Source organism: Oryzias melastigma, linkage group LG6 (genome assembly GCF_002922805.2).
Source record: "Oryzias melastigma strain HK-1 linkage group LG6, ASM292280v2, whole genome shotgun sequence".
Classification (NCBI taxonomy): domain Eukaryota; kingdom Metazoa; phylum Chordata; class Actinopteri; order Beloniformes; family Adrianichthyidae; genus Oryzias; species Oryzias melastigma.
Genome location: NC_050517.1, coordinates 13212863 through 13235511, shown reverse-complemented (window position 1 = coordinate 13235511; position 22649 = coordinate 13212863). Strand labels below are relative to the sequence as shown.

Sequence of the window (22649 nt, the reverse complement as noted above, 5' to 3'; positions counted from 1 at the left end):
GTAAAACTACAATAATACTCGAATGTGCTCCGAGCATAAGCTGAAACGTGTTCCACTCCAATGATTAAGCTGCTGTGTGAGGGTTTTTTTTTCTCATCTGTCCTAAAAATCCTGCAGCAGCATCCCATTTATTATATTTGTGCTGTAAAGTATTTTTTTTCTTTAAAATGTAATCTATTACAAGAATCTGGGTACTGGTTCAAAAACACATTTTAATATTAGGACAGGAAGTGCTTTTTTTTTCTTGTTTTTTTGTTAAGGTCAGGCTGATGGCGCCACTAGAATTTACACTTTTATTTTAAAATGACAGACATTAACATGGAATATGTAACAAAATAAAAACATTTGTTAAATATTGGTGTAAATGTTTTTGTTTTTATCACTTCAGAGCAGAGAACTTTATTTACAGAGTACGTTGTATTCACACAAAAACATTTCATTTTACTAAAATACAGATGGTTGTAGGCACACATTTACGGATAATAAGCCTTAGGATTGCTCAAAGCTAAATTCAAATTCTCCTTCTTATGAAAGTGCAGGTGGAATTGGAAAAATACTCACGTGAAGGTGACAGAAAGTACAACGGGAAATTGGACACTTGACTAAAACATGCAGACTAGCACCCCACTCAGGAGTCTTTGTAGTAGTTATTGAAATTAATTCGCAGCAGAAAATCCTCCAAATGCGGCTGATATCCTCTGTTCACCAGCTTTGTAACCACTGAGGGAGGAAAAGAGAGCATTAAATGAGGTTAATGTGTGCCCTCATTTATGAAGAAATAAAGCACTGGCAGCAGAGCAGACTAATAATGTGATTCATTTTGTGTTTTTTTTAAGCTACACCCACACCAATGCTTTTTTCAAAGTATTTTTCTTGGCTTTCACACAACTGTGATATTTTAGACCCTAGCAATCGATCATTTTAGAAACGATGAGGAGCCAGTTTGAGTTAATGTTATGGAAATGGAGGCTGAAAGGGGGAAGCTTCAGCCTGGGATGTAGCTGCTCACATTCTGCTTCCTGAGTCTCCAACAACTGATCATCACGCCTTGATGACGGAGTAAACAACAACAGGGAAGCAGATCTGTTCTCTTTCTAACTTTGATGGATTTCACTAGCAGCTGTTGTACAGTTAAACTGTGCAGCTGTTTGTTTTATTTTTTTTTTGCTTGCAGGTTGTTCTCTTCCATCTGATATGGTAATGCAGATACAAATACAGATGTAACAAAAACATGCACCAACATGTCTAAATCTATAAGGCCTTAAAGTAGTTCTTTGAACAATCATTTGATTCCATTTCTTAACTTCTACTAACATATGGCCCTTTTCTCTCACGTTTTTAAGCATAAAACTCGATTTCTCCACTTTCCACTCTTATGAACTATTCCAGCATTAGTAGATATTTGCACTGTGCTATCATAGATTCTTTTTCATTTTATTTTTGGAAAAAACTAACTAATTCTCGTTTTGTATATATTAAGGCCAACATAAATGGAAAAAAAGAATACAAGAATAAAGTAATAAAACTATCAGAAAAAAGTAAAGAGTTCACAAGGTCAAAGTAGTTAAATTATGAGGAAAAAGACAAACTTGTGAGTGAAAGAGTCAATATTTTACAATAACAAATTTATAGTTTTAAAGGTTTTAATTTGAGAAATGATGAGATTGAAGTGATTAATTAATAAGGTAAAAGGCTGCTTAAATAAAGAACTACAAAAAAGAACAAATATATTATTATGAGAGACGTAGAGCACAGTGAAAGCTGTTATTTCATCATTTGTTTCAGTAAAAAGGAAATAAAAAGTCCTTCATTAGTTAAATTATTGTAAATAATCTGAAACATTTTCAGTAGAATGGTCTTTTCAGAAGAAGATTCTTGACCTACATGGAGAGGATTTCCAGCAGAAGTACTGTTTACGTCGTCTGCAGTATAGTTGCAGAGGTCCAAATACATTATTACCCTAAAATAAACTAAAGCTGTCACCTTAAATAACAGCATTGATGGATTTCGTTAGGCTGGGGGATTGCCAATAATTTCCAGAATCAATTCGATTTGACTCACTAGAGCCTGGATCAGTTTGATTTTGATTCATTTTTTATTCTTTAAATCCTCTCAATTCAATTTGGCTCAATTACATTTTGAGTTTACACATTTAGACACATTTGTTTATAGATATATTAATAATCTATGATTATTTTTTAAAGATTTTCATGTTATTCTGATACAGTCTCCTGGAGGTAGTTTCAGTTTGGCCACTAGGAGGCGATCATGCTATAGTACTACACCTTATTCTAAAAGAAGAAGAAAGTATGAACAAAAAACTGCTTTAGACAATAAATGGTTAATTAAAAAATATTTCCTTAAAAGAATTTAGAAAATTCATACCTTTGAGTTAATAAAGATATAAATTTAGTCAGCAACGTATGTTTAGGTCTACCAAGGATTAGCACTAGCCGTTCAATGGGAAATCCCATTATAAGTTAGCATCAAGCTATCGGACTTTAGCTTTAAGGGTTAGATTAATCTCTACTTTGATGGATCGGTTATTGACCTATTAAGCTCATATCGATTCAGATCAATCAATTGATTTTATCAACCCAGCCTTAGATTTAGTCGGTGTGTAATATTAAAGACGGAGGCTTCCAAAGGGAACTTTATTTTTGAAAAAGCATGCCTTTTTCTATGTAAAATTACGACTTCTCCCAATTTTACAAATGTATTCTTATAAATAGTTGACTTTTTTTCCTCATAATTTTACAACGTTATTATTTTACAATTTCTACTTATTTCTACTACTTATTATAGTCAATTTTCTATAAGCTTCATTTGAAAACTGGACATGGTGTGACCTCTCTGGTAAAAACTACAGCTATCGATGTTTAAAAAAAAAAAAAAAAAATCAAGATAATTTTTCCTGAATGCTAAGCTCTTTTTTTGGTTATTTTTACAAGTCTTTGTAAATGACTTGACCTCAAAGCTACCTGTAATGCAAGGTTCATTTAAAACATTTTGGAACCTTGTTGTTATTTTTAAAGCTTTATACAAATTCATTTTTTTTAGGTCAAAGTGAACAAGAATATAACTGTTATCCACATTTTGTTTGCGCTCCATCATGGAACAGTGTAACATATTTCTACCTTTTCTCACTGCAGTGTCTCTAGTTTTTCTGCTTAAACATCTATTAGACGCAGAGTAACAGGAGGTCAATGAGTGAGGGTTTATTCAACCCAGCCTTACCTTTAAAAAGGAAGTGGGAGTAATACTTGAAGGTGTTGTATGACTGCTGCATGGCAATGAAGCTGGGATGCACCGCCTCCCCCTGCTGGTTGTCCCACGGCTGTGCAATTAGCTGAGCCCGAAACTTGAGGATCAGACTAAAGATGCTGTGAATGATGTTCATGACGGGGGCTGCTTTGTCTGTCAGAAGACCCCTGGGAAAGTCACAGAAGGGAGGACTTCAAAGCTAAAGTTACATTAAAGGAATCTTTTTTTAATGGTTTTTCAGCCGGCAAAAGGATGACACTCGCAGCGTGATGCTGACAACCTCTCCTGAGCAAATTCTCCAAAGTTTAAATGATTCATCACTGACTGAGTTTACAAATGAGTTTCTCGTGTGTCTGGAATTCAAATAAGTGTTTTTTAGAAACAAGCTAAAGTCATTAAAAATGCAAAGTGAACCACTTCAGCCCAAAAGCACTTTATTACTGTTTTTGTTACAACTTTTCTGCAGCAAGATGATCTGAAATGGTCATTAATATCAAACGGAATGATGAAAGTAGATATACTGAGGCAATATATTTTATAAAATTACCACAACTTGACAGGAAGCTGTTTGTGCCAGGTATTTTAGCAAAGCTAAGCTGAAAAATAATAAAGTTTTACCTTTTTGTTCCTTTTAACTTCAAGAAATGTTATTTGTTCACAATATTCTTTTCAACTAATTAGAATTAAAACCAAATCTAGTAACCTCATATAACAAAATTTAGCAATGAAATGAATAGTTAAGACATTTATTTAACAGTTTATGGCACCCTACAATGTTTATTTTACAATAGGATTTTTTTCTTTATAACCTAAACTTTTTTAAAGTGCAGATACTATTTTGATCAGCAGATGTTGTGTGGGCTCAAAATTAGGTCATAAAGATTTGCAACCGCAACTGCATGTTTGCACATAAATCAAGTTTCATCATACTCTACTAAAAAAAAATGTAGGTTTGCAAATGTGTAAAAAAAGATCTGCATTTGTGAAACAATTGAAATTTGGTTTTTCAATTCCTTAAAAAAATGGAAATCCTTAAAAAACAAATTAGTTTTTTAAGGATTTCCCAATGAAACTTATACTGTCTACAGTCCTCTCGGTCATGTTAACACTCAAATCCACCTTAAAGTCTGCGGCGAGGTGGCAGGTAGCCACCTGCTCTTTGATTGGACAGTTTGATTTGTAGACATCCAATCATAAGACATATTTAGACAGGCACAGAATTCTCAACTTCAGGAGTTCATATGTGGATTTTTGCTTCGCATCTGAAAAAAAAAAAAAAAGTTTGGAAAAAAAACAGAATTTTTATTAACTAAAGCAAATCTTTTTTACAGACATACAGATCCATTTTTAGACATTAGCAAACCTACCTTTTCAGCAGATTTTTCTGTGGTGTGATGAAACTTGATTTATGTTGCAGTTGTGAATCTTTATGGCCTTATTTTGAGCCCATAACGTTGCTGCTAAAATCCAACTTTGCGATCACTGTTTCCTCATTTATTAATATTTTTTTCTGGATTATTTTTGACATGTTTCTTACCTTTCTATCTTTTTTTTAAGATATGCATGAATGTACCAATCAACTAAAATTTGTATTTTATTTAAAAGTTCCTGCCACCGAATCCTTTCAAAAAGACGTGCAGTTCTGATTCTCACCTGAAGATGGCTCTGTTGAGGTAGTCTGCATGTGTGCGGTGGATGGCATCCAGGTCATTGACGGTGGCCAGCTTGGCAGTGAACTCACTCCAGGACACTTGCAGGATCTGGTTAGCGATGTAGCCCTGAATGACTTTGACGAAATGCTGCATCTCGTGGCGGTACAGCTGCAGCTGGCGGAACTGCACGGAGCGGCCGGCGCCTTTCACCAGAGCTGAGGGGGACAGCAAAGCCAAGGGATGACAAATGCAACAAGGCCAAATAGCAAGTGCATTGTGGGAGAAAAAGAATACTTAAGAGTTTGACATCTTTACAATGAGATCCCAGTAATGGAAGTTGAATCTTTATTCAGATTTTCAACATTTTGATGACAAAAGGTTTTGCTTTCTGCACATTATGATCTACTTAATATTGTTTTATCTCCTTTCTCTGTTTTAACCTTTTGTTCTTAACTCAGATCTTCCATATGAGCGAAAAACAAAGATTTACCACAAAACCCAGCAGTAAATTTGGAGACTTTATTTCAAAGTCAAATCTCTCCCCCATTCTCGTTTAGGACTGATTAATACTTTCATTTGACAGAGATTACTCAAACCAAACAAAGTCACATCACCTGCTAAGATCATGAAGGCGCTTTTTCTAATCACTTGTACAATCTGATTAGGATCACAAGCCCCTAAACTTATAAGATAAATCAGGCAAACTGTTGAAAAACTGTTGCCCTCCAACCAGGTTAATAAGCCTGACCTCTAAAGTGACGAATCACATCACTTTGAAAACCATCAGACCAAAAAAAAAAAAAATCAGGAGATGTTGTTTGACTCATTTTAATTGAGTTTTCTTCCAGTACAAATGATCCAATTCTTAAGTCTATAAAAAGGCAGTTGCTCAACAGCGCTATCAAACCTTGAAGCTTATTGCTTTACAACTGCTAGCCCGACTGTGCTTTGTATAAATAAATGATAAGAGGAATTCAAGGTTCTCCGACATGAATATTTTATAAGTAGCTGATGCAGAACAGGAAGGGTCTTATCTCTCCACCTCCTCACCTGTCCTCTTGAGGTGAAACCAGACGTCCCGGAGGCTCCACACCATGTGTTTGAGCTGCAGCAGGAACGAAAACAAGCGGTTGTACTTGTTCATGCAGCTGTCAGTGATGATGATATTCAAAGGCCAGTCCACCTGAAGGAAAGGAATACAGGAGAAAAAGAAGGGAATAAATAAGAAAGGTACCTATGTAGAAAAGAGCATTGAACAGAATGGTGCAAAAGAGGGAAAGTGATGGGTGAGAATTGGAAAAAGGAGGAGAACGTGGTCATAAAAACAGGTGTGCTGATAAATTAAGAACACTTGAGCTCTGGAGAGGGGAAACAGGTGGGTTAAAAATAGACAGGAAGTGGACGTCATTAGTACAATTAACCGCGGTGTGCGTCTCCCAAAACAAACAAATGCAATCAGTCTCTGAGGCTGAACCATTTACATGCAGGATAAGCTTATTTTCTCCACCCAGAGCGGTTTGTCAAAATATGACAGGCTGAAAGCAAAAAAAAAAAGAAGCGCAACCACGGGACCCATCTCATTTCCCTAATTTACACATACTCCACTCGTCTTATCGCGTTTGGCCCTCCCGACCACGACGTGAGCGGAGAAGACCAAGGTGAGGGGAGACGAGGTGACAGGCGTTTAACAAATGGAGACATCCTTGTAAATATCTGAGGCATCACTTTCAATTAGTGTCAATTAAATGTGACACCGGCCACAAACACGTCTTCTAACTCTTGCTGCAGCGTGCAAACAACTCATACATTTATTTATTTATTCTATAATAACACCTAATTTGCTGTAAATCATTTATAATTTGAAGATGCCATAATAATATTAGCTTAAAGATCCTCTATTGATCTATTTTCAATTAGTTTTCAGTGGTCTTCTAATAATGATTTTTCAATTTCAAGCCAAAATTAAAAAAAAAAAAAAAGTTTTTTAGGACAGTTTCTGCAGAGCGGCAGGAGTTTATCAGAAATTTGCCTCGAGTTATGGGATGGATTGCCGCGGAGCAACCCCGCCCCCACTTCCTCACATCTCCAATCTATCCAACTGTACAATTTTGAGCTGGATGCTAATTTGGATGAGGAAAACAAAGACGTACATGGATCTGGTTGTCTGGAAGTGGGTGTATGGGAGTGGAGCAGGGAGCTCGTGGTATTTTAAACATCAAATCAGCTCTTTTTGAACGTCATTTTTTGTCGGCTTCTGATTCTCAACAATTTGAATAAAGAAATGCTCAGGAATGCTACTTTAAGCTTTCTGAAAAGGGTAACACAACAGGACAGTTGGAGGCCGACTCCACTCTCAGCCCAGATGTGAAAAATGCAGCAAAAAGGAAACAAAAAAAAAGGGGGAGGGCTGAGTGGAGAAGGTGTGGATCTTTGATTGACAGTGAGGTTAGCTGGAGGTATTGTAGTCACTCTGAGTCTTCAACATGGAGAGTGATACCGAGCAAAGTGATGCCAGTTTCACCGCAGAGCTTTTTGCGTAAGTTGAGGCTTTTTCTCCTGCAAGTTCTCCTGAGACAGACGCTAAGTTTACTGGAAAGTTGTGCGAACCAGTAGATTTCTGGTGACCAAAGGCAAAACACCTACGAGCCATGCTAACGCTAACGACTGACCGTTACAGATTCAAAGAAGGGCGGGGCTTTTACACTAGAGCTGCAGAGTGGATGGTTTTCTCATATGTAGTATTTTTATTATTATTTTTGCCCTGGTTTTTAACAATTTTGACATCTACTGAGTGTCCTGTTTTTTATTTATTTATTTTTAATTGTTGAAATGTCCAGGTTTTACTTATGAGTACCATTTTTTATTTTAGTAGTATGTTTTTAACAATGGGTTGATTTGAAGTATGAATGTTGCACTGAGCAGGAGGCACTTTTTAATTTCATTGTACCTGAGACAATAACAAATAAAGATATCTATCTATCTATCTATCTATCTATCTGACCATAATGATGTGAACCTTCTGAAATGACGTGGGACTTATACCAATTGAACAATTACAAAATTCAACTGTAATACCTCGTTTCAACCTACAGGGGGCAGCACACAGATGGTTTTAGACTATATTAAACATGTTTTTATTAAAATTGTCAAAAATGTGGCAAGAACCAACAGACAGCACCTATATAGCCCCCATATATAGAGGTCAACAGACAAAAAAAGTCGATTTAGTGTTTGATTACCTTTTAATGTACATCATTATTAGAAACATGCATTATAGAGACCCTGTTATAAAGACAATTTTTCCTCTTTTCTCTCTTATGAATCCAATTTAGAAACAATGACATCTTCAAAACGGTTTTGACTGCATTCTTTTCTAAATCCCAGGCGGAACGACAGGAAAAATAAGATGAGCGTGTGTGATTTTTTCCCCATCAGCCTCACCTTGTAGCGCAGCTCCAGACAGTTCAGAGAGTCGGGCGCGTGGGGGTGGAAGGTCTCCGGAAGGAAGCGGAGGGCAAACGTAAAGTTTGCGGCTAAAGGCGTGTCCCCGTGTAAGCTGTACTGCAGCGCCTTACTGAGGATGGAGTTGAGGACCAGAGGGGTGAGCAGCTCGCCAGGTGTCTGACCACTGACCATCTGGACGCAGGGACACATTCAAATGAACACACGGCATGCTTTCGTCAATTAACGTCCTGATAAGATCTTAGGAGTTGGTTTCATAACAACCCGACTGCTAGCTGATTAAGAGATTAGCTTCCTGTCAAAAGGAAGGTGTGCTAGTGAGTGAAATTAGTGCTCTGCCTGGATAAATAACACCTTCTGTCTCTCCAGCCTCATGAGACAGATGTCCATGAATGTTTCAGCAGAACAGCACTGAGGTGTCAAAGCGGTACTTGGTATTTCAAGAAAGAAAGCTCGACACCAGGAGAAATCTGTCAGCGATTGCAGTTAGGAAATTCTTTGGGTGTCAAGCATCAGCGCTGCTCGAAACTGCATCGCTGTTCATGTGTAGTCTGACCTCATTTAAAAGTACTGATTACTGCAATTTTTACAATGCGAGGGTAGTCTTTCATTTTCAAGACCTGAAAACCTCAGCCTTAATCATTGAACAAAGAGTATTTTTCAGGGGAAAAAACTTTTTATGATTGCAATCCAAATAAAATTCTTAAAAGAAATGCATATAAATGTATTTATATACACAAGCAGCCAATGGATTACTGCATATAACACTAAAGATCATACATTAAAAACTCAAACGGAGTTCCTACCAGAACTCCAGAGGAAAAGATAGATAAATAAATCACCTTTTCAAAGAGCAGATCGCTGAGCGACTGTGCAAACTCGCCATCTTCCATCAGCAAGAAGTGGCGCAGAACCTCAAAGTGCTTTTCCACACCTATTTCCACAAAGAAGTAGTCCACCACAGCTTTATTCACCAAAGACACGCTAGAGAGGAGAGGGAAAACAAACGTACATGTCACCAACCGTTTCTGCTACCTTTGTTCTCTTATATGGGAGTCTGCTGATTTATAGAAGTTACATTTAAGAAGCTGAAGACTCTTAAAATGTACTTTGGGACCACGTGTTCAAAGAAAATGAAACAATCAGTTGGAGTTTGCTGTTTTTTGACCTCCACAATCATCAATATGCCATGTTTAAATGTTTTTAAAGTCAAAGTCCCATCAGTCTTCACGGACGTAAATGTGTGAAATTTGTTCTCCGTATTTGTCCTATCCCCCTGAGGGAGGGGTGAGCTACAGACTCACACTCACGAACCATTTGGCGGTTTAACCCCCGAATCCAACTGTTTGTTTCTTTGTTTTTATACAGAATGTCAAGCGGGGAGGCATTGGGTCCCAGTTTTTGGCATGACTTGGCCTGGATTTGAACTCACGACCTCCCCGGTCGAACACTCTACCACAAGGCCATCGAGCTGCACGGTTTTCTTTAGAAGGACTTCAACTAACCGGTTTTAAAAACAACCAATAATCCCCATTTTCAAACCTTTTCTCCATGAATTTGCACTTTCCCATTTTCCCGTACCGACGAGGATGAGCTAAGTAGACGAGGTTCAATGATCTACGACTGGTTCACGATCTCATGACACAACACTCCTGGAAATGTTTTTTTTTTTTTAAGTGACAGGTAGTCGAATCACCTTGACAAGATAAAAATATTCAGCAAGTATTTAACATGATTTTATGCCCTATTCTAGCTAATTTAATCGTAAGACTTTTTAAGGGTCTGCATTTGGGGGGGGATTTTAAGGGAACTCAGGATTCAATGATGACACGATTATCAAAGCAGCTTTCAGTCATGATCTGAGTTTGGAGGACATGACTGGCCGTCTACACTGAAGTTGAGCCAGTCGTATGACGCGATCCCCAAGGTTACCCATGTTTGTGTGCTCTTTGTTACCTTTACTTTTTACATGAATTCTTTGATTATTTTAAATTCCTAATCGACTGAATCGTTCATGGATCATATTCGATGCATCTCAATTTGTATCATTTTTTTCCCCCTTAACCCACTCTTCTAGTTTTCCTCTACTATGATGTAGTATTTCACTCATGTAAAAACAGAACAAGAAAGTTGTTTTCTCGCACACAGAAAGAGAAACCATGGGGGAGCTGCAGGGAGACAGCAGGTGGAGCAGGTTACTGTCCGTGAAATCCCACTTATTTTTGTTTCTGTCTTCAAGGCAGCAATAAAAACTTAAAAAAAACATTGCTGACTTAATGGAAAGCACTGCTGTCTAACACAAATGGAAGTGGTAGTCATGCAGAGGTCTCAGAGAAATCTAAAAAAAATAAAACAAACTCACTGTGTGATGAGTGGGGCAGTGACCGAGTGTTTTATCAGCACGGGCAGTGAAACCATTTCACTCTGCTGGATAGATGTGGAGTCTGTGGCTCTGCGGAGCGTGGGCTCCATAGGAAGACCCCATGGGCCCCGAGTTACCTGCTTCAGCAGATGGCTCTCTGGAGACAGGTCTGTGCGGGACGGAAAAATGGATCAGTGTCATAAAAACACACAATTTATTTTTTAAAATCTAGTAGTAGTGGTTAAACTAAAGCCTTGAAGTTGTTGGTTAAGACACATTTATGCAGCACCAATCAGTATAGAATACATGCTTTAAATGCAATTACCTATTCTAGTGATTTTGTTAACAACTTTGGAGAATCTTAGGTTTGAAGTTAACCGAATCTGACAGACACCCAGGCCCTAAACCGGATCTGAAGGAGGTCCACATCAGGGGGAAAATCTTTGCTGAAAGCTCAGTGGACTTTGTAAAGAGAAAGGAACCTCGGCATCAACGGTCAGCAGGTGGAGCAGAATTTTAAACACCTGAAGACAAACACTCCAGCAACGCTAGATGCTCAGGAAGTTGAGAAATTTTAACCTCAACAAACATAAAAAAAAAGGTTTAACCGTCATTTCCAGATGACGTCAAATCCACTCTGACCTAAAACACCCCATTCTTTGTTTATTTTTCACACCATCAAACATAAAGTCTGCAGAATAATGAAGCCAGCAGGGACAACATCAGAACTCTCACAGGTCGCCAGTGAAGAGAAAGGCCAGGCTGCCATCAAAAACTCCACAGGCTCAAAAAGTCCCACACGCCTGCAGGAATAACTATTCTAAACAATCTGACACAATCCATTGTATCTTGAGTGTTTTTATCTATTTATTTGTCTATATCTATCCTCCTGAGACCCTGTGTGAGCATATGGGGACAAATAGCTCAGAGAAATAAAAATGCTTTCCATACAAAAGTCCAGCTCTCAGGAGGAGATGAGGAGTTTTTAGCTTTTTAAATTCTTGAATCTTGTATTTCCCCTTAGGAGATGTTTAAAAACACAATTACGGTTTTTAATCTATTAAGAAACATGAATTTATTTTTAAAATGAACTTTTAATCATAGAACTAAACATGTTTTTTCTCCATATTTATAGTTTAAAAGAAATTTTGGATTGATCTTTTGGATTAAGTCATTGATTTAATTTTTTTTCATTAACTATTATTGCATCACACAACTTTTTTTTTTTTTTTAAACAGAGTATTAGGGTTACCCCAAAAAAGTAATATTACAAGACTTAAAGTCGTAAATTTCTGACTTTCTTCTTGTAAATTTACAAGCCTTAAAGTTGTAAATTTACGAGATTAAAGTTGAAGTGAGCTTACAGTCTAGCAAGTGTATGCTGTGTGTAGCAGCAGACCGACTAAACTCATTTTGGTCAACTGGTGAGCTAAACGTTGATTCATCCATCATTCATCCTCCAAGTCCGTGTTGCTTCCGACTAAAGAGACTCCTGCATTTTCAGTGCTCTTATGCCAATGTAACAGACTGTTTTCATTCCCCTTTGGTGTTCCTTGTGTGCATGACAGATACATGACGTTAGGTGACAAATAGACTTCTGGGTATGTGAATAAAAAGGCCAGAATAAAGTGATGGTCGTGCAAACGTGCATCTCTGAGCTCTTTATTTTACATATGAAACTCCACATTAACGACACCGAACTCCATAAAGCGGCTACACTAATAATAATTTGATTTTGAGTCGCTAAAAGGTTCAAAATGTGTTTATTTTTTTAACCTGGAAATCGGGAAATAAACCTTCACATAATGCTCCTTGTTTTTCATCTTTTCATCTGAAAAACAGACAACTTTGGTGTTTTTCTTGTTAATTTATTACTTTTTCTTGTAAATTCAAGTGTTTAGATTAACAATTTTTAAAATCATACACTTAGCCTATGACTTTTAAAGTAATAAATATACAACTTTATTCTCATAATTTAACATTTTTTTCTTGTAAATTTACAACTTCAAAAACATTTTGCTTGTAAATTGGTCATAATACTTTGTATTAATTTTAACCTATGAACCAAAGAAGAGTACATCTATAGATTTTCTGTAAAACCAAACTTTTTTCTTTTTTATTGGAGATTCATTATTTTAATTTTATGAATAAGTGATCAAAAAGTCTATAGTGTTCAGAAAATGTATGACTTTTAAAAATATGTCTCATCACATCTCTCCAAAGTTGAACTCTTTACTTTGTAGTCTTTTTGCAGTACGGTTCTATTGCTCGAGTATGTGGAGTGAAAACCTTTCTGCTGAATAAATGAATTCTTTTCAGCAAAAATAGTCTGGAGGACTGGAAATAAATAACAAAAAGCTGTGAAAGAATTTCTATTTGGAGGCCATGCTTGAATATTGAGTATCAGGTACAAATTGTACCGTTTGTTACAATGTGTTACTTCTTATCTGCTCCTAACAAACACCACATGACAGCCCAAACTTATTTAGCACAAAAACGCTCCAACTTTTCCTTATAAACCGCATCTCAGAGGAACCAACCCTTTTAATCCAGGAGCTGTTTTCCACTCACCCAAAAAGTTGTAAAAGTCCTCATAGTGTTCCACCTGGTAATGAGAAGACAACGCCGAGATGTATTCCTCCTCGTAGCTTTCACCGGAGGACGACTTCACACCCAACACATGGGACGTGTTTTCTTCAAGCTGCTCGCAGCCGATGCCTGAAGAGAAACACAACTTCTAAATAAAACTCAACCTGCTGAGAGAATTTCATTTAGTCTCTGGGCACAGAGAAGCCATAACATCCAGAACCACAATGGCACTGGTGCCCATTTGGTAAAATGAACAAGGGGAAATTTAACATTCATACTTTGGGGCTCAAATACACTTTTATTGCTTATTATTTGCTTCTGGAGTGGATGCAGTGTTGAATAGACAATTTTCAAATGATGCAAAATAGGCCCCCACAATACATGGAAAATTTATCATGGCAATATCAGCCTGAGTGACACACGTATCGAAAAAGACGGCTTAAACTGAGAGAAATAAATGTTTACACATGCAAAAACAATCTTATGGCAGCTTGACATATTTAAAAAAACGACATAGCGCCTTCATATTTGACTAATCAGATGGATCTCTTTTATGTTAGAAACTTATGTAGATGTGGCTCATTTGGAGTTTAATTTGTTCAATAGATAAGAGTATAATTTAGTTGTGTTGAATGTATTTAAATAAAACTGATGGAGTGAAATGTAAATTATGTACTAGTTGGTTTACTACATGGTTATGTATTGAAAGTCATATCATCATTGCAATATTGATCACTAATATTGCAAGTATTAGTAATACTGTGAAGCCCTTAATGCAAAAAGTGAAAAACAGGAACTTTATCTGCAGTCTTATCTATTGTCAAATTTGTTATGTACACTAGTTTTTATAGAACTGAGAGAGTTGCTTTTTGCATTGAATTACATTTAGATGAATACAAAGAATGCTTGTCCATTACATTGAGATGACAAACCTTTGCCGTCCTCCTCCATTGACTTTTTCAGATGTCCGTCGTCTTTTTCTTTCACCACACAGCCCACTCCGAGTGAAGAGTCAGATGAGTGGCCGTACGTGCTGCCGGGAAGTACGGCGAGCGGCTGCTCTGCTCCCAAGACCACACACCCGACTCCCAGGTTTGAATCCGACGAGTGACCGTATGCGCTGCCAGGTAGCTGTGACGGCGGCGGTTCTGTTTTGGAGACGATGCAGCCGGTGCCTAAATTTGAGTCCGATGAATGGCCATGCTCGCTGCCAGGTAAAGGAGACGGCTTCTGTTCATGTCCTGAAACAACACATCCAACGCCTAGTATGGAGTCGGACGAGTGGCCGTAAGAGCTTCCAGGTAGCTGTGACGGCGGCGGTTCTGTTTTGGAGACGATGCAGCCAGTGCCTAAATTTGAGTCCGATGAATGGCCGTGCTCGCTGCCAGGTAAAGGAGACGGCTTTGGTTCGTGTCCTGAAACAACACATCCGACGCCTAGTATGGAGTCGGACGAGTGGCCGTAAGAGCTTCCAGGTAAGGGCTGCTGAGGCGCTTCTGCTCCGGACACCACGCATCCCGGCTGGAGGGCGCAGTCCGAGGCGTGACCGTGCTTACTCCATCGAGGTCGACTTTCTGCAACGTTGGACACAAACTCGCCAACTTTTATGTTAGCGTCTGAAGAGTGACCATGAATGCTGGGAACAGGACGAAGAGTGACGACGTCTGCGACGTTTTCACCCACTTTAATGTGAGCGTCTGAACTATGGCCGTGAATACTGGGCAAAGGCGCAGGCGCTACCACGTCCGACACCAGCTCCCCAATGAGGATGTGGGCATCGGACACGTGGCCGTGGATATTCGGAGCAGGAACCAGCGGGACAAACTCAGAAACGTTTTCCCCTATTTTGATGTGAGAATCGGAAGAGTGTCCGTACATGCTGGAGGTTGGGGGAGGGGTGTCGACTTCTGAAACATGTTCTCCAATTTTGATATGGGAGTCGGATGAATGATGATGAGCTTTTGAAGATGGAGCCAGAACCTCCACTTCAGGAACATACTGTCCAACTTTGATGTGAGCATCAGACGGGTGGCTAGGAATGTTCGTCGAGGGTTGAGGGACTTTATCGTCTAAAACAAGACTTTGACGAGGTAAGAGATTGTCAGAAGCTGTATCGAGAGCTCCTGAGCTCAGAGTGTTTAGTCCATCTGGCTCAACTCCATCCTCAGAAAGACCTAACTGTTGTCTGCCATCACCTTGATCGTTGCCGTTTTCCTCCACTGTCACAGTAGGACCTTCTGCTGCATCGCTTTTCTCAGTTGTAACAGATTGACACTCATCTTCCTTTCCATCTGGTGAACTTTTCACATTTCCATCTTCTTTTGGTTTGAAAGCAGGTTCCTCTGCCTCTAAGCCGATTCCATCTACTTGTTGAACTGAGGTGAGTGCACGATGTCCAAGAGCAGTGGTTCTCTGGGGTTCTTCTGGTGTGTACTGCCCCAAAACGAAGCTGGACTGAGAGGGATGCCCAAAGGGGCTGGGTTTGGGGTTGTCCTCTTGAACTTGATGAAGAAAGTTTTCTTCAGGGGCTATCTGGCTTTGCAACATTTTAGGCAGGACTGCCGGTCCCCAACGTGGCCTTGCCTGGATTGTGGTTTGACCAATGATACCCTCAAGTGGACTAAAGGGGGCACTAAAGTCATAGTCTATGAGCTGTGCACAGGGTAAGGCTTGAGGTAGTTCAGACCCAATGATCTCTAGGGCTTTATCCACTTGCTGACTGTCTGGCTTTAGTGAGTTAGGGTCCGAGTCATTGAACTCTTCGGGGATGAGACCAAAAGACGTATTTGGATCTCGTGGAGGGGACTCCACTTCAGTGTTTTGAGCCTCCTCTGATGGTTCCTCCTGAGTTGGACATTTCTGTTAAAAGAGGGTTATAAATTAAAATGATCCAAAACAGAAATATTTTATCAAGAAAAATCGTGGGAACTCATAAAAGAAAGAAGCTTGCAGGTGATACCATTGTTTGTTGTGGAAGGGGGATGGGCTGCAGTTCCTCTGTCGGGGGTCGTTCTTTGCCTAAAGGATATTTCTCCAGTATCGCCTGGAAGAAAAAGACTTGAATTAAATAAACCATTTTTACATCTTTAAACAAAGTCTGTGTATATTTTTGTTAATAGAGCAATACATTTTAATAGGACTTTCATAAAACCTGATTGTAAAGAGTTTGAAGGGCAAACATTAGAATAATCAGTCCTTTTTTTGTTGCGTGTTTATTCATCCCCGACCTGTATTTTCTGCCTGTCAACCATGAAGAACTGAGTGCGGGCGTCATCCAGTCTCATTCGCTGCACTCTCCACAGCGCCCGTCTCTCTCGGAGAGCTGCTTCTTCTGACAGACGGCTGTACTGAGCAATCAGCTCTTTTCTGCAATTTGGGAAAACAAGCAAAACACGACAAAGAAAGTTAAATGAGGACATTAAAGAAGAAGGAAGATGCAGACAGTTCTACCCTTTTATTCAAGTCTTTACTACTCATAAATAAATCTGCATGTCTCTGCTTATTTTTTACGATTTATAATGTACACATTTTAAAACCTTTGAGATCTTCTTGACTTAAATAAATAAATAATGTAAAAAATCAAATCTACAATCTGTTGACTAAACCTGAGACTGATTGTTTCTCTTTTGCATCCAAGAAATTTAGGTCTTTCCTTTTGTAAATGTAAAGATGAAAACTTGAGATGCAAATAGATTCCAAATAGAAATGACCCATTGGTCCCAGAAAGCCAAAATTCACATAGACTTCTATTGAAAAATAAACAGCTATTACGTACATTCCGGAGTAAAAGTTGGTGTTTTTTTTTTTTTTATTTAGCTAGGAGTGCGGCTAATACTCTGTAGAGACTTATTTGTGTGTGTGTGTTTTTTTAAGACATAAATAGGCTCATATATTTATTTTTTTCCCAGTAAACACAGGTTGTGGTCTAGCTGTTGTTTCCTCTAACAACCACTAGAGGGCGCTGCATCTGAGTATAAGTATTTGTTGCTGACAGCAGCAGAAGAAGTGTCGCCCAAAACAAACATAGAAAAGAACCTGATTGTTTTCCTCTTAAACTTTGATATTTTTCTTATATTGATCAAAAGATTAGTATTCTTGTATTTTTTTATTACGCTGGGCTTGGCGGATTTGTTCTGAAACGTCAGACTTTTCTCCTTAAAGTGCGAGTTATACTCCAGAACGACTTATATACGATTTTCTTCAACTTGATTAGACATTTTTTGCTCTTGCAACTTATACAGTACTCAGTCATTCTGTTTGTAAGAATAACCATTCTTGTTCTGGTGTCTCTTTTTAACATGTTCTTGCTAAACCTAATTTTTTTCATGATGTATTTTCTTTATTGCAAGTTATTCAAGTTGGCCAATCAAACACCTCAATAGGAGCATGTTCGAGGCCCACACCTCGAACGTATGAAATGTTTGACAAATTTTCCAGGAGGAGTGTGGCTTTCCAACAGGCTCACTCCTGATTAACGAGTGGTTGCCATAGAAATGATGACTCAGACCAATTACTGCTTAGTGCTTATAAATGTCGTCTGGTTCCAAAATGGTGAATAAAATGGCAACTGAATTGACTTCATTCCGTTGGAACATGAGGAAGGGGATTTTCTACAGATGGCGTCACAGGTGCTTTGTCCATCTCTATGTCCAGTACGGGCCACCTTCTTATTCAATGGGTTTCTTTATCTTCATGACTATTTACACTTTAGATTCTCACTGAAGGCTGTATAAGGACTGTTTGACCAAGAAGGAGAATGACAGAGTTGTGATGCTTTAGTAAGAATCTACAATGTAAATAGTTATATTTTTAATAAAAGCATTGAATGGGAAGGTGTGTCCAAACTTTTAGCCTGTACTGTACGTCAATGAGAATCGTGTCTTTTAACATGTTTTTGTGGCATTGAAAACATAAAGAAAATTGAGCTTAAATTGTATTTCTGAGTAGTTCTTTATTCAAATCATTGTAAATCAGAAGAATACCAAAAAATATTGTTTAAAAAAGATTGTAGTTGAGATGTAGAAGCAACATTAGGCAGGCCACAAGCTTCCTGCTCCGCTCCATTCTGATGCTTCTATTAGCAGACAAATATATCCATGTGCGTCTTTGTTTTCCTTGTTTGAGCTGGTATCTGGTTCAAGACTATACGGCTGGAGAGGTCGGATAATAATCACCATTTTTATTGCACCGCTAATGTTAGGTTGGGGGTGTGGGGGGCTGTAAGGTAGCAGGAGAGAGTGTAAACAGATGACAACGGTAAGTGGGGGAAAGCTTACTCTGCGGCAACAGTAACGCCCACAACTCAAAGGTAAATTTCTAAAAAACAACTATGTCCTAGAAAATGAAATAATTATGCTCAAAAGACACTAAGAATAGATCTAAAGATGATTGGATTACAAGCTCAGAGCAGTAGTTCGTCCTACACTGTCAGTTTTTCCTGCAGCATGTAAGGTTGGCAGAAACATGCTTCCACTGTTTGACGATTAATAAAGATGGATTGAAGAGGTAACGGTGACAGACCTGGCTCTCTGCTCCAGCTGCTCCTCCAGAGCTTGTAGCCTCTTTTCTCTGTCTCTCAGCTCTCTGGTAAAGCTGAAGTCGTCCGCCTCCTGCTTCTTTTTGGCTGCATTTCGCCACTGGTTCCAAACACAAAGAGACAAATGCATAAATCAAACGCTTTTTACATCTTTTCTGGAACATACTTTCTTTGCACTCGCAATTACGTTTGGATTCTCGAGTTTTAAATTCTAAAGTTGATCTACCTCTTGCTCTTGCTCCAAGTGCTGCTTCAGCTCCTCAAAGCGCTCCCTTTTTTTGGCCTCCTCAGCCAGCCGTAGTGACACTTGACGCCCTGCGGGGAGTTGAGGGAGACAACAGTGGGCTTGCTCGCCCCTCCGCAGACAGAAAAGCACGACATCTTCGACTCTCTTTTATGAGCACGTGCCCTGACACGAGACGACATCGCCATCTGCCCCAAAAATCAAAGGGGCCTATGCCAAGGCATGCGCAGAGTATCCGACCAGACATTTAGCACGCCAATCAGCTCCCTTCCCCAAACGCCGCGTCGCATCCCCAGCAGCAATAAACGCTGTGCGGAGTTTGCCAAACTCTATGAGTGACGGTTAGATTTTACCACCTGTTGTCATGGAAACTATTTAAATGATCCTCCCTGCAATTACCCTCCTCTGGATGTTGGGAGTTAGGAGAACTTCACAGGAGTTGGTGTGACAGTGGGGTTTGTGCTGAGCAATTTGTGTTGGGTGCACTCAGCTGGTGAGGGGCAAACAAACATCAAGAAGAACATAAAAAAGATAATCTTCACAGTACGGCGTGATTTAGTGCAACACTAACCACGAATGCTCTCCAGGGTTTTGGCTGCACACTCTCTGACCTGATTGATCAGCTCTTGGCGGGCTTTTTCTGTTCGTAGAGCCTAACGATGGACAGACAGGGAGTTATGATTAACCCACATTTATCCTTCAAACCTGGATCATTTATAGAAAAGAACTAAAAACGAGGGAAAAAAAAAGATGACAGATATGTGTCATTACTTGCTCCTCCCGGCTAACGGCACTGTGCTTAGCGATCCTTTCCATGCGTCCGCGATACACTGCGCACTCCCTCTCAATCTCCTCCACCTCCTGCAGGGAGAAGGTGACAGCGATGCGGGGTGCTGGCAGCTCCGACCAGCAGATGTAGTGCTGAAGACACACATTTCCCGGAGTTAGCACTATGAAAGATGCTTCCTATTCCAGGAGAGAACTTACATGACTCACCACGCTGACACTACATTCTCAAAGCTCAAAGTTCATCTCACAAACAAAATATGCTCAACCGGCTGTCTCAAACTTTAAACTGATATGCTGGAATTCAAATTATAAGAGAAGAGAATTAGGTGGAGATAAAAAAATGTAAAACGTGGAAAAAATTAATTAAAGATTGTGATATGTTCAGGTTATCTACTTCAATTAAATCATAATTGTTGCCAATAATGAGAAGTGTAACTAATTTTTTAATCTTTTAATGTTTCTTGATGAAAAAGATCCTCATTTTCTTTTCCCAGAATTACTAACATTTATGAAATGAGCAACTCTGTGCATAAATAACCTTTAATTGCATTTATTTTTAGAAAAGCTGTGATCAGCTAAATAAAAAAAGCATATCACAGATGTAGGCTTTACCAGATTTTGTTTAATGATGTAACAAGACACTTAAAGTGTCTTTGAAAAGATTCATTTAAACCCAAACAGCTGTGCCCTCTTCGGTGAGCTCCTCGCTTTCCACATTATTACATTTTTACATATTCAAGTCGACATTTTGAACTTCACATTTTCTTGTCCTTTTGGCTGAATATCAAGGTGCTTTATTTTTTTCTCTTTTCTTTATTTAATAGACTGTATAGCTCCACAAAATAGCAGAAATGGCAGAACTTTAAACAGAATGCAAATGAGAGAAAGATATGAGCCCTGCAGGTAAAACGAGGAAAAGCACTCAGCTAAAGTCATCGTGCGCTGGTGAATCAGCAGGAAAAATTAGAGAGGTAAAAAACAAAAACGAAATATGAAATTGCTATTTTTGTGGAATAATCAAATGGCCAAATAAAAGTTCCATTAAAGCTCAAAAATGTGAGTAGTCCTTTCTGCTGTGATTTAAATGCCAATCCTTATTCATTAGTGTAAAAAGGCATGCTGTTCAACAAGCTGATATCACCAACAGAAAGCCTTTACACAGTGTTGAAACTGTAATCATTCGTAATTTTTGATGCTTATTAAATATAAAAGGGACAGCTATATTCATAATAAGAAAGTAATTGAAATCTTCAATACCATTAAATACTCAATCATTCCTTCAAGTGGTCTTTTAATAGTTATTATGCTGTTTTAAGGCAAAAAAACCCAAAAAACTGTAATTTTCTAGCACGTAGTTTCAACAGAGTTGCAGTAGTTGGTTAGAAATTCACCTCTAAGTTGTGGGCGGGGCCGTTGGGGAGGGTTAATCCCGCCCACCTCCCCCTCCCCCGTTGCTGAGAGCTCAGAGCAGAGAAAATTCACCTCTTACCGTTTGTTATTGTCCAGAAAATGGAAAAAAAAGCTTTTAAAACTTTTTTTTTTAAAAAATACTGTATTTTCCAGTGTATAAGTCACAGTTTTTTCATAGTTTAGCTTGGGGTGCGACTAATACTCAGCAGCGTCTTATTTGTGTTTTTTTCTTTGTCACAAAGATGCATAAATTTGTTATTTTCCCAGTAAACACAGGTTGTCCTTTGGCGGTTGTTTCCTCTAACAGCCACTAGAGGGCGCTGCATCCGAGTATAAGTATTTGCGATCGACAGTGGCAGAAGAAGTGTCGTCCAAAACAAACATGGAAAAGAATCTGAGTGTTTTCCCCTTAAACTTTGATATTATTCTTATACAGATCAAAAGATTAGCATTCTTGTGCTTATTTTATTGTTTTTTATTTTAGCTACGCTTGGCTTCGTTCTGAAACGTCAGACTTTTCTGCCAAAAGTGCAAATTATACTCCACAGCGACTTATGTATGGTTTTCTTCTTCTTGATTAGACATTTCTTTTCTCTTGTGATTTATACTCTGGAAAATACGGTAATCCCTATAAATTTTTTCCTGAGTTGCGATTCAGCCCTACAAATAAGGTATTTTTCTAACTGTATTTTTTCATCTGATTCACAACAATTTGAATTAAGAAGTACTCAGAAATGTTATTTTAGGCTTATTTTTCCAAATGTCCTCAGTCATCAAAAAATGCCACAAAAAAACATGTTAAAACCATCATTTTTTATCGAGTATATTTAAGATAGACTAATAATAAACCTTATCCTACAAAAATGATAATCCTATTCTTTTATACATGTATAGCATCTTCTTTGGTCTGACCATCAATGAAAACTCAAAAACTTAAATAGATATAATTGGTATCCGTTTGTTAAAATAATTGTCAGGTGAAATTAGAGAACTCGTGGAAAAAATCTAAAATGCATGAAGGAATGCTCCTGCTTGGCTGTACTCATTGAACACTAAACAGCCAGAAATTTTGTTGGTTCAGAATTATTTATACCCATGATCATTTTTTTTTTCCACTTGCAGAAAAGTCTCCACTCCCCCACACGTTCATGGATGGTGTGATGTGTGCATAACGAACCTGTGGACAGCAGATTTTGAGGAGGTTGATGGTCTTTCCACAGACGTACACGTCGTTGGCAATGTGTTTCAGGAAAATTGGCACACATTCCTCTACATCCTTTGAGATCAGAGTGTAGCCTTGGATCCAGAAGTGTTTGTCTGCACAGATTCAGGGGAAAAAAA

The 22649-nt window shown here is 38.6% G+C and overlaps 1 protein-coding gene across 1 annotated transcript in view; it reads right to left on the bottom strand.

Moving 5' to 3' along the window:
- Positions 1-353: 353 nt before the first annotated feature.
- tubgcp6 (tubulin, gamma complex associated protein 6) overlaps positions 354-22649 on the bottom strand; it is a gene marked incomplete in the record, with an annotated part of 39130 nt that continues 16834 nt past the window's right edge. The window contains 16 exon segments of the mRNA XM_024280711.2: positions 354-720; positions 3238-3431; positions 4918-5131; positions 5967-6099; positions 8358-8552; positions 9221-9362; positions 10741-10909; positions 13312-13458; positions 14262-16188; positions 16289-16372; positions 16557-16695; positions 18850-18965; positions 19092-19180; positions 19681-19762; positions 19881-20030; positions 22486-22625. Coding sequence (XP_024136479.1) covers positions 629-720; positions 3238-3431; positions 4918-5131; positions 5967-6099; positions 8358-8552; positions 9221-9362; positions 10741-10909; positions 13312-13458; positions 14262-16188; positions 16289-16372; positions 16557-16695; positions 18850-18965; positions 19092-19180; positions 19681-19762; positions 19881-20030; positions 22486-22625 — 4013 coding nt within the window.